The sequence below is a fragment of the Panthera pardus genome, unplaced genomic scaffold, assembly GCF_024362965.1.
Source record: "Panthera pardus isolate Hobbes unplaced genomic scaffold, ASM2436296v1 HiC_scaffold_13, whole genome shotgun sequence".
NCBI lineage: Eukaryota > Metazoa > Chordata > Mammalia > Carnivora > Felidae > Panthera > Panthera pardus.
The window spans coordinates 49122236-49134390 of NW_026526688.1; the positions used below are offsets into that span (position 1 = coordinate 49122236).

At 44.1% G+C, this 12155-nt stretch overlaps 1 protein-coding gene and 1 pseudogene across 1 annotated transcript in view; both read left to right on the top strand.

Moving 5' to 3' along the window:
* SCARA3 (scavenger receptor class A member 3) overlaps positions 1-12155 on the top strand; it is a 50739-nt gene that overhangs the window by 16367 nt on the left and 22217 nt on the right. The window contains exons 2-3 of the mRNA XM_019440851.2: positions 7619-7717; positions 9124-9243. Of these exons, the coding sequence (XP_019296396.1) occupies positions 7619-7717; positions 9124-9243 (219 nt within the window). The remainder of the gene's footprint in view (positions 1-7618; positions 7718-9123; positions 9244-12155) is intronic.
* LOC109262345 (40S ribosomal protein S24-like) lies at positions 1203-2332 on the top strand (annotated as a pseudogene).

Consider the following 12155-nt stretch of genomic DNA (forward strand, 5'->3'; position numbering starts at 1 on the left):
TAAAATGTTCTGATGAAAGCCTCGCACACACGCAAAATCCATAGCTCAACAGAAAAAAGAGCAAAGGCTACATATAGACAATGCATGGGAAAGAATGGCTAGTAAGCACTTGATAATGGTCAGCCTCTTAATTTTTTTCTCTAAAAAATTTTTTAAATGTTTATTTATTTTTGAGAAAGAGAAAGAATGCGAGCAGGGGGATGGGCAGAGAGAGGAGGAGACACAGAATCCGAAGCAGGCTCCAGGCTCTGAGCTGTCAGCACAGAGCCTGACACAGGGTTCAAACCCATGAACCATGAGATCATGATGTGAGCTAAAGTCAGAGGTGTAACCGGGTGACCCAGACTCCCCAATAATTTTTGTTAATAATTTTTTTTTACTTTTTAGATAGAGTGAAAGTGTCAGTGGGGGAAGGGGCAGATGCAGAGAGAGAGAGAGACAGAGAGAGAGACAGAGAGACAGAGACAGAGAGAGAGACAGAGAGACAGAGACAGAGAGAATTCCAAGCAGTCTCCACACTCAGCATGGAGCCTGAAGCAGGATTCCATTCCACAAACCACGAGATCTTGACCTGAGCTGAAATCAAGAGTCAGATGCTTAAGTGATTGAGCCACACAGTCGCCCCAATTTGCATGCCCTTTCTAGATGGCAGTTAGTTCATTTGTTTCCAGAACATTAAAATGTTCTTACAATGTGATCCAGACAATTCACTTTCAGGAAATTATCTTGAGAAGATCCTATATGTGCATAACATCTTATGCACAAGGATTTTCAATGAAGTATTACCCACACACACACACATATATGCATATACACATATGTACACATTTTTTTTTTTTGCACATACCTCATGGTCCTTTACTTCTAAACACTTCCGTATGGATTTCTTAAGAATAGGAATATGTCTGAATACAGTCATAAACTTCATGAATTGCTTTAAAACTTTATGTAACGTACAGTGTGTGTCCCAGTGTTACCAGTGGACCAGCAGTATCCTTTGTAGATTTCCTCTCCCCTCCAGCACAGGATCCAGTCTAATGTTAAGGGTTGCATTTAGTTGTCATGTCTCTTCCACCTTTATTGTCTTTTATGACTGATATTTTTGAAAAATACAGTCCTCTCCCACATCCTTTAAAAAAAAATTTTTTTTTGATCTTTATTTATTTTTGAGAGAGAGAGAGACGGAGTGCGGGCAGGGGAGGAACAGAGAGAGAGGGAGACACAGAATCCGAAGCAGGCTCCAGGCTCCGAGCTGTCGGCACAGAGCCTGACGTGGGGCTCAGACTCACCGACCGTGAGATCATGACCTGGACCGAAGTCGACTGAGCCGCCCAGGTGCCCCGTCACATCCCTTTTTTTAATGTGATGATCGTCACTTTGTGTTTTTCTCATGTTTCCTCGTGATTGGATTGCGGTTGTGTGTTCTTGGCCAATAAATAGTATATGTGATGGTGTGTGCTGCTCCAGCTAATACATCTCTAGGCACACAGTGTCCATCTGTCCCTCACAGGTGATGTTCATTTTGATCACCTGGTCAAGGTGTGGCCTGATTTCCCCGATACATAACGAGTGGGCTTTCCCCCCTCCCTCATAACAAATAAGTCATCTGTGAGAAGACACTTTAAGACCATGTGTATATACTGCTCTTCATCAAAATTTTCCCTGGAGGTAGCATCCGTTGATGGTTCTTGCCTGATTCAGTCTTTACTGTAATGAGTGCAGAGTGCTGATTTCCCAACCCCAGCGCTGCTGTAAGAAGGAGCCCTTCCCCTGGCCTCCCTGGCTGCTAAACCTTGGCTGCCATCATGAATGACAGACACAGTAACTATCCAGACTAGGAAGTTCATGACCAACCAGCGACTTCAGCAGAAACAAATGGTCATTGATGTTCTTCACCCCCAGAAAGGCAACAGTACCTAAGACAGAAATTCAGGGGAAAACCTAGTCTAAATGTACAAGACCACACCAGCTGTCATCTTTGTGTTTGGATTGGGAACCCGTTTTGGTGGTGGTAAGACAACTGGCTTTGGCAGGATTTATGATTCCTTGGATTATGCAAAGAAAAATGAGCCCAAACATAGACTTGCAAGACAGGGCCTGTATAAGAAGAAAAAGACCTCAAGAAAACAGCAAAAGGAACACAAGAACAGAATAGAGAAAGTCAGGGGGACTGCAAATGCCGGTGTTGATGCTGGCAAAAAGTGAGCTGGAGATTGGACAACAGAAGGGGTAAAAATTCTGCAGTGACTTTATCTGTGGCATTTGTGCAGATTGTGCAGATTCCCTCATGCAGATTCATGAGGGAATTAAGAAACAGAACTTACAAAAAAAAGGAAAGAGCCCTTCCTTCTATCTATCTAACTATCAGTGGTATGGATTCATGAATTCCTGTTTTTAATGACTTAAAATAGCATTATTATACTTAATTATTTTATGACTCAAATTGTTTTAGATTTGGCCAGTGCATACATCTTCGAGATGGTTTCTGTTTCCTTATGACATCCCCCATCATTTTTTTTAGCATTCCTTTAATTTCTGAAATAACAAGATGTTCCAGATTCATCTTTACCTACCTTTTACCCCAACCCTAGAATCAGCCATTTCTCTAAGAATGCCTGGCTTTTTTTTCTTCTTCTTTTCTAGGACACAGAGTATGAGTGGGAGAAGGGGCAGAAAGAGAGAGAGGGAGAGAGAGAATCCCAAGCAGGCTGTGCACTGACAGTACAGACTTGAGACTCAATCCCACGAACCATGAGACCATGACCTGAATTGAAATCAGGAGTCAGACGCTTAACCAATCGGGGTGCCCCTGCCTGGCTTTTTAAAGTGGGAAATAGTATTAGCCACCAAGACCTGGGGCTGCGAGGGCTGTTCATTGCTATTTAAGTGTCTGCTTTCTGAGCCTTTCAACAAAGTTATACGTGTACACATACCGACACATACAGATACGTATATGTTATATATGCACATAAGCATGAACATATACATACCTATATATATTGGAAATTATGAGCTTATATTGATACCCTCAATTTTAATCCATCCCCAAGGGTTCTTTCTTGTCCCCCCCATTCCATATTTCTGTGTCCCCTTTTCCATAGTGAAAAACCCTGGGCCCAAACCACATCAACACATTTATTCATTTGCTCAGTCTTTTTTTTTTTTTTTAATGTTTATTTTTGAGAGAGAGAGACACACACACACGCGCGCACACACACACACACACACACACACACACACACACGTGGGGGAGGGGCAGAGAGAGAGACACACACAGAATCTGAAGGAGGCTTCCGGTTCTGAGCTGTCAGCACAGAGCCTGACATGGGGTTTGAACCCACAAACCGTGAGCTCATGGCCTGAGCCGAAGTCGGACGCTAACCGACTGAGCCATCCAGGTGCCCCTCATTTGCTCAGTCTTGAATTAATCTAAAGTAATTTCAGAATTGCTTTACCCATACTACAGTAATAAATAAAATTACTTTATAAGTTTCATACATGTTTGCACTTCCCCAATTATATCCTACCACATCCCAGATAGAGATTACATAGTCAAAACTAATTTATTTAGTTTACTTAGATTAAATAATTTTAGCTGATTTAGTAGATTAGTTCTTTCCTTCAGTATGCTTTGTAGTCATTTCAAAATGTAAATTAGGTTCATTTGGTTCTAGGTAGGTGGGTTTTTTTTAACCAATAAAATTTAATGTTTTGAATGTGTAAAATATTAAATGTTTTCGAAAGTCAAAACTAAAAAAGTTTCACTCAGAGAAATGCCACTCTGTCTATATCCCTTTCACCCTATTTCTCCCACCTCATCCTTTGTAGAAAACAACTTTTTGTTTTTTGTTTTTTCTTTCCTGTGTTTCTTCTTTTAATAGTAAGCAGATATATGCATGTTTTCTTATTTTCCCTTCTTTCTTACAAAAAAGGTAGCGTACTATATATTTGCACTTTGCTTTTTTATTTAATATCTCCTGGAAATTATCCATGTCAGTTGATTGAGATTTCTGTATTCATTTGTATAGCTGCATAGGGTCCCATTGTGTGTATATAACCATAGTATATTAACCAATCTCCCATGCTTGAATATTTAGATAGTTCTCAGTTTTCGCAATTACAAATAATTCTGAAGTGAATAACCTTGTCATATATGTTTTCAGATTGTTGGAGGTGTATATTATGGATAAATTTATAGAAGTATGATTGTGGGGTCAGAGGACAAATATGTATGTGTTTAATTCCCCTCCACCAGGTCTGGGCCATTTGCATTTCCACCCCAATTCCCCATAGCCTGGCCAATGCAGTATATTATCAGCCTCTGCATTTTTGCCAATCTGATAGTTGAGAACCGTTTTCACACTGTAGTTAAAAAAAACTTTTTTTAATGTTTATTTATTCTTTGAAAGAGAGAGACAGCATGAACACAGGAGGGGCACTGAGAAGGAGACAGAGAATGTGCAGCAGGCTCCAGGCTCCAAGCTGTCAGCACAGAGCCCAACGTGGGGCTCGAACTCCTGAACTGTGAGATCATGACCTGAGCTGAAGCCGGACACTTACCAGACTGAGCCACCCAAGCGCCCCTCATACTGTAGTTTTAAGTTGCATTTTGTCTTAGAATAAAGCTGAACATCTTTTCATTTGTTTAGGGGACCTTTTTTTTTTTTTTTCAACTGAACTATAGTTGACACACAATGTTACATTAGTTTCAGGTGTACAGCATAGTGATTTGACAAGTTTATACATTATGCTATTCTCACCACAAATGTAGCTACCGTCTGTCACCATACGACACTATTATAATACCATTGACTACCTTCCCTATGCTGTACCTTTTATCCCCATGACTTATTTATTGCTTAATTGGAAACACTTAGGGGACATTTTTTATCTCTTTTCATAATTGCCTGTTCAGGTCTTTTGTCCATTTTTCTATAGGATTTTTGGGTTTAGGTTTTCCTATTTCATCCATCCCTCGACCCCCTTCCTTCTGGTAACCATCAATTTGTTCTCTATAGTTAAGAGTCTGTTTCTTGATTTGTCTTTCTCCCTTTTTTTATCCTTTGCTCATTTGTTTTGTTTCTTAAATTCCACATATGAGTGAAATCATATGGTATTTGTCTTTCTTTGACTGACTTATTTCACTTAGCATTATACTGTCTAGCTCCATCCATGTTATTGCAAATGGCAAATTTTCATTCTTTTTATGACTGGATAATATTCCATTAGGTGTATATACCACTTCTTCATCCATTCATCTGTCGACGGACATTTGGCTGCCTCTATAATTTGGCTATTGTAAATAATGCTGCAATAAACATCAGGTGCATGTATCCCTTTGAATTAGTGTTTTTGTATTTTGTTGAGGGGGTAAATGCCCAGTGTGTAATTACTGGATCATAGGGTAGTTCTATTTTTAACTGTTTGAGGAACCTCCATACTGTTTTCCACAGGGGCTGGAGCAGTTTACATTTCCACCAATAGTGCAAGGGGGTTTCTTTTTCTCCACATCCTCATCCTCACTTATGTTGTGTTTTGATTTTAGCCATTCTGACAGGTGTGAGGTGATATCTCGTTGTGGTTTTGATTTGCATTTCCCTGATGATGAGTGATGTTGGGCATCTTTTCACGTGCCTGTTGGCCAAGTGGATGTCTTCTTTGGAGAAATGTCTGTCCATGTCTTCTGCCCATTTTTAATTGGATTATTCATTTTGGGGGTGTTGAGTTTTATACATTCTTTATATATTTTGGATATTGACCCTCTATCAGATATGTCATTTGCAAATGAATTTTCATTTTAAATTCCATTCTGAATTTATTTTTGTGTATGGTGTAAGAAACTGGTCCGGTGTCATTCTTTTGCATGCTGCTGTCCAGTTTTCCCACTGCCATTTGTTGAAGAGACTTTTTCCCATTGCATATTTTTTCCTGCTTTGTCAAAAATAAATTGACCATATAATTGTGGGCTTATTTCTGCGTTTTCTTTTCTGTTCCATTGATCAGTGTGTCTATTTTTGTGCCATTACCATGTTTGTACAGCTTTGTAGTATAAATTGAAGTCTGAAATTGTAATACTCCAGTTTTGTTTTTCTTTTTCAAGATTGCTTTGACTATTCAGGGTCTTTTGTGGCTCTGTACACATTTTAGGATTGTTAATTCCAGTTCTGTGAAAAATGCTGTTGGTATTTTGATAGGGACTGCATTAAATGTGTAGATTGTTTTGGGTAGTATAGACATTTTAACAGTATTTGTTCTTCCTATCCAGGAGCATGGAATATCTTTCCATTTCTTTGTGTAATTCTCAATTTCTTTCATCCGGGTTGTATAGTTTTCATCCGGTTGTATAGGTCTTTCACCTCTTCGGTTAGGTTTATTCCTGAACATTTTATTGGTTTTGGCACAGTTGCAAATGGGATTGATGCCTTAATTTCTCTTTCTGCTGCTTCATCATTAGGGTGTAGAAATGCAACAGATTTCTGTACGTTGATTTTGTATTCTGGGACTACGGGATTAATTCCACTTCCTGAATTTTTAAAGCTCTTTAGAAACTTGGTATATTGCCTCTTTGTCTATAATATGTGCTATGAATATTTTCTCCCAGTTTGTCATTGACTTTGTTTTGGTCATGCCAAAGCATTGTTATTTTATTGTCATGTGGTCAAATGTATTAATCTCTTTCTTTTATTGCTTCTGGATTTTGAGGCATAGTTTTAAAAAATCCCCTCAACAGATATCTCCCAGGAATTCAGTCATCATGATCAGCTCGTACACCACCCCGCCCCCCCCCCCCCCCCCCCCCCCCCCCGCCACACACATCCACACTTCCCAGGACAGAAGTACTGGGTGGCTCCATCCTTAAACACCCACTCTGGCTCACTCTGCCTATTTTGGGTGTCTTTCTCCTCATCATTTCTAAAAGACCAGGTCCTGGAAGGAGGAGGAGGTATGAGGTGTCTGAGGGAACAAAAGCAATCTTCTGATTGAGGGAATCCATCACCTAGGTCTTACTTAGGGAACACATGGCCCCAGGGAGACCTGCTCCTCCCATGGTCCCTTCCACACCCTGGCAGGTCCCGGATGAGGCAGAGCGTGAGGCAGAGGTCTGTGACCATTTCCACCATTCTGTATTCTCTTTGTTCCCACTTCCTCCTTTCTGCAGCTCCCCCAGCTGGGCTGGATGCAGAGTCTTGTAGATTCACACTTGACCGTGGAGCAGAGGAATTCTGCTTGGGTTACCATGTGCCAGGGAACGGAAGGATGGCTGAGCCGGGTCAGGCAACCAGCGCTTATTCCTTCTGATTCCATCCCAGGGCTTTGAGCAAGGTACAGAGCAAGGAGGCAGCAGAGCTGGCCTGTGGATCTTTACCGGCTTGTGGGAGATCATGAAATCTCCTTGCCCAGAGGTGTTGGGACATCTCAGTTCCTCAGCCACTCGATTCTTCTCTCCCTCCCCCTTCCCCTTTCCTCCGGGTCACCTGGAGCTCAGGTGGGCTGACTTGTACTCAAGGGTGGGGGTGGGCATGGGGTGTGGGGATTGTAAATGAACTGGGCAGCTGGAGAGGGGTGGGCATGGCTCGAGGTTCCAGCCCCGGGTCTGACAGCACTGGCTCCGTCACAGTGAGGTCGGCCACCGGCGACAGAGATGCGTTGTATGTTACAGAAGAGGAGCTGGCTGGTGACGACGAGGACATGCCGACCTTCCCATGCACACAAGAGGGTAAGGGCTGCCCTCTGATCTCCCTGCCCCCACCCCCAGGCTGCTGACTTACCTCTCTACATGTCTTCAAAATCCTTCCCCCATTGCTTCCTGGAGGGGGAAGGGCAGAGTTGCATAGGCCTGGGTTATATAGTGTGGATGATGTCAAAGTCTGACACAAGTGACATCTGTCTCTAGGGCTCCTCCTGAGACCTGTCAGGGACCTCTGCCATCTCCCCCAGGACCCGTCCTCTAGCTGGCCCAGAACTGTCCCCTTCACCATATCCCATGCCACCCAAGTGGTTCAACCACTTAGCCCACAGGACCCACCTTAGCATTTGGATAGTGTCAGAAACCAATGCCACCTGAACTGTTACTTAGAGTAGAATTTGGTGGGTTCTGGTTAGATTAGAGCAGCTGTTCTCAACCTTGGCTGTATTTTTTTTTTTACATATAACATTTATTTATTTGAGAGAGACAGAGCATGAACAGGGGAGGGGCAGAAAGAGAAGGAGACATAGAATCCAAAGCAGGCTCCAGGCTCTGAGCTGTCAGCACAGAGCCCGACGCTGGGCTCAAACCCACCAACAGTGAGATCATGACCTGAGCCGAAGTTGGATGCCCAACCGACTGAGACCCCCAGGCACCCCAGCCTCGGCTGTATATTGTAACCATGCCAGGATGCCTGTGACCAGCCTTCATTAATTCTGATTTCTTTCGGTCTTGAATGCAAAGGAAGCATCAGGAATTTTAAAACATTCCCAGTACTCATAATATGCAGCTGAAGCCAAATCCGCCTTAGAAATGTCACAACCGGGGACATCACTGCATGCCTCCTGGACGTTGGCCATGTGCCCGAGTAGCCAGAACACCTGGCTTCTTTCTTCTTCCATACCAGGGACCCAACTGGTGGACTGGAACCATTCATTCCGTTTCCAGGAGAACTGCTCGTTACCCGAAAAGTTTGGGGACTGAGGGGTTTCCCAGGGTGTGTGACTGGTTTTCCCCATGCTGAGAAATTCCCACAACAGGAGACTTTCAGTGCTAAAGCCCGGAAAGTCGGAGGCAAATTGGAACAAGTTGGTCATCCAGTGGTGAAACAAAGCCGACTGCCCTGTGTTGTGGACCATCGTAAGGCCAATGCACCAGGAAGAGGTGTTTCCCCACACCATGGGCTGATTGACGTTGCCATAAAGGACACTGGTGGCAGTCATGGGCTGTTCTTGGAAGACCCCGATTCTGGTCTCTTCTATTTCTCAAAGCTTAAGCACCTAGAGAAAACACAGGGAGATGGGCAGACATGAAAATGGAGAACAACTCCCTTCCTGGAGGCTGGTTTGATATGTGATGAGACAGGTTAGAGTAGGAACATGAAACTGTCCCTTCGCCTGCAGCCTCAGCCACTGGTCTGCTTTGTTCCCCAACAGGCCGGCCGGGGCCCCGCTGCAGCCGCTGCCAGAAGAACCTGTCTTTGCACACGTCGGTGCGGATTCTTTATCTCTTCCTGGCCCTGCTCCTGGTGGCCGTGGCCGTGCTGGCCTCTCTGGGTGAGTGCAGGCTCCCAGTGGCATCTGGGAGTCCAGCATCTTTCTGGGGATCTTCATGCTTGGTTCAGACTCCAAAGGCTGGCCCCTGGATTCCGGTCAATTTGTAGCTGTGTGGCTTTGAGCAAGGCACTTGCTCTCTAGGGAGTCTGTTTTCCTACTGGGAAAATGAGAGGACAGGACCAGCTCAACGGTTCCCAGTTCCAGCTCCATGTGAGAATCACCTGGGAGCTTTAAAAGCTACCAATTCTGTGCCCCAGCCCAGGTAATGTCCATCCAGGGTTGAGATCACTCTGTTGGCAATGTCTAAACCCCTTCCATGGTCTTTGTGAGTGTTTCTCAAAGTGAGGTTGGATGCCTGCCTGCATCAGGATCGCCCCCCAGTATTTGTTAAAATGCAAATTCCTGAGTCTCGCTGGAACCTATGAAATGAGAGTCCTGTAGGCGAAGCCCAGGGACCTGGAGTTTGGCGGCTCTCATGAGCACTACAGCTTGTATGACCATGGTAGCCAACCCAGATGATGGTGCACAGCCAAGTTTAGGCAGCCCTGCCTCCTGGATGCTAATAGATTACGGTAAACTGAGGGGAACAGATGTGACAGCTTCTCACTGCAGTCCCATTACACTTAGCTTCAGATTTTAAAAAATCCAGATGTTACTAAGGGCAGCCAGTAGGTTTGCTAAAGAGCAGCCAGTAGGTTTGCTTGTTCCTGTGGACTAGATATTGGGGACAAAGCCGGGACGCAGGTGAGACAAGTGAGGAGCAGGGTGGGGTGCCTCAGTCCAGGTGCCGCCCCTGCACTTGTGTGACCCTGAGAATGAGCGCCTCCCTAAATGGGAGCACCTGGTCCCAGTCCTGGCTAAAGATATTCAGCCGCTGGCTCGCTTGGCTTGAGGGCACAAGGTGAGCATGTTAATGACTTGAATGGACACTCTTGTCATAATGCAGGAATCCTAAAGGTGTTAAGGAATCTAACACAAGCCGAGCACCTACTTTGTGCCAGGTAAAGGGAGCACCAGGATGAGGCCCTTACGTTTCGTCATCAGAGGGAGCAGTTCTCAGTTTTGTCTGGACCTTAAAAGGCATTTAAAATGCCTAATGGCAGGATTCCTGGCTCCAGATGAATGAAATCATAATCTCTGGGCAGGACCCAGGCCTTACTAAACTATAGAAGCTTCTCAGGTAATTCCAGAGTGCAACCAGGTTGGAGGACCATTGATTTCAAGAACTTTCCAAGCCTCTCACCTGGGTCAGCCCCACCTTTTCCTGCTAAATCACTTTACGGGGCTTGGCCTCTCAGAAAGTAGCCAAAATCCTGGGCCAGAGGAGGTGGGGAGCTGCGGGCCACCATTCTGAGGTGGCAAACGACATCAGGGAACCTCCAGAGGTTCCTGGTCAGGCCTTTTAGGGCCTCAGCTCCCGGCACCCGCAGGTCCATTAGTAAAGCTCCAGTAGCCACAAACCTGAGGCCAGAGCAGAACACAGGCACAACCACACTTCAGAAGCTATGGACAGTCATCGGTGCCCACCAGTTGCTAGGCACCATCGTATACATGATATTCGTGAGTCATCTTAACCAGCCCCGAAACGGGAGGCTGCCCTCGTTCCACATACCTGGAGAGGTGAAGTGATTTGCCCTAAGATCCAGAATGAATGAGCAGAAGATTGTAATAATTGGGGGCGAGGAGTGCATTTGGGGACTCCAGGGAGAACTTTAGGTTTCCTTTTGTGCTTTTGCCTCCAGCCTGGGCCTTCAAAGTCCCCAGAGCAGGGTGGGCTGGGCATCGTCCTGGCCTGGCTGGTAGGTGCTCGGTAATATTTGTCAAATGAATGACTAGAGATTTGTGAGTACATATGTGGATGGTCCTAGTCAAGGCATTATGGTCAGGACTGTGGATAAAGTCTGGAGGATTGAGCAAAATCCGTCTTCCTTGCAGGGAAATGAAAATGCACTTATTCATTCAATCAAGTATTTGTTGCATGCATACTATAAGCCAAGAACTGTATTAGGCACTGGGCATACACTGCTTAATAAAACATAGGCCTTGTCATTATGGGGATTATAACCTGGAACACGGTTTGGCAAACCTTCTGTAAAGGGCTAGGTAGTAAATATTTTAGGATTTATGGGCCACACATGGTCTTTGTCAAAACCACTCTGCCATTGTGGAGCCAAAGCAGCCAGAGATAATATGAAAATGAATGGGGATGGCTATGTTCCAACAGAATGACATTGGGTTAGATTACATATGCAGATCCTACTTTGCCAGCCCTTGGTCTAGAGCAGTAACCAGTGACCTTTTTTTGACTGTGCACCCCATCAGTAAAAAAATTTGATTTAAAATGCATCAAAAAATTAGATGGGTAGGTGAATGGATAAAAAGATAAAATGGACATATATACAATAGTAAATATAGTAAATATAGTAAAATTTAAAAAAATAGTAAATATAGTAAAATGGTTTTTTGTTGTTTTTTTATTTTTTGAGAGAGGGGGGTGCAAGTGAGCAAGGGGCAGAGAAGAGAGAGAGAGAGAGAGAGAATTCCACAAGGGGCAGTTCCATGAGGGGCCAAGAGAAAGAGAGAGAGAAGTGGGGCTCACCTGAAGCAGGGCTCATGTTTTACCTGAAGCAAGGCTCGTGCTCACCTGAAGGGAGGGGGCTTGAGTTCACCCGATGTGGGACTCAAACTCACGAACCATGAGGTTATGACCTGAGCCAAAGTAAGATGCTTAATGACTGAGCCACCCAAGCACCCTATAGTAAAATGTTAATTATAGAATGTAGGCAGTTGATATATTACTGCCTACTGTGCAAGTAGGATTGTACAAGTCTTTTGATTACTCTTTGAAAATTTTTACAATTAAATATTGGAAAAGAAAAACCCGATAATCTCACACCTGTAAAATATGCCTA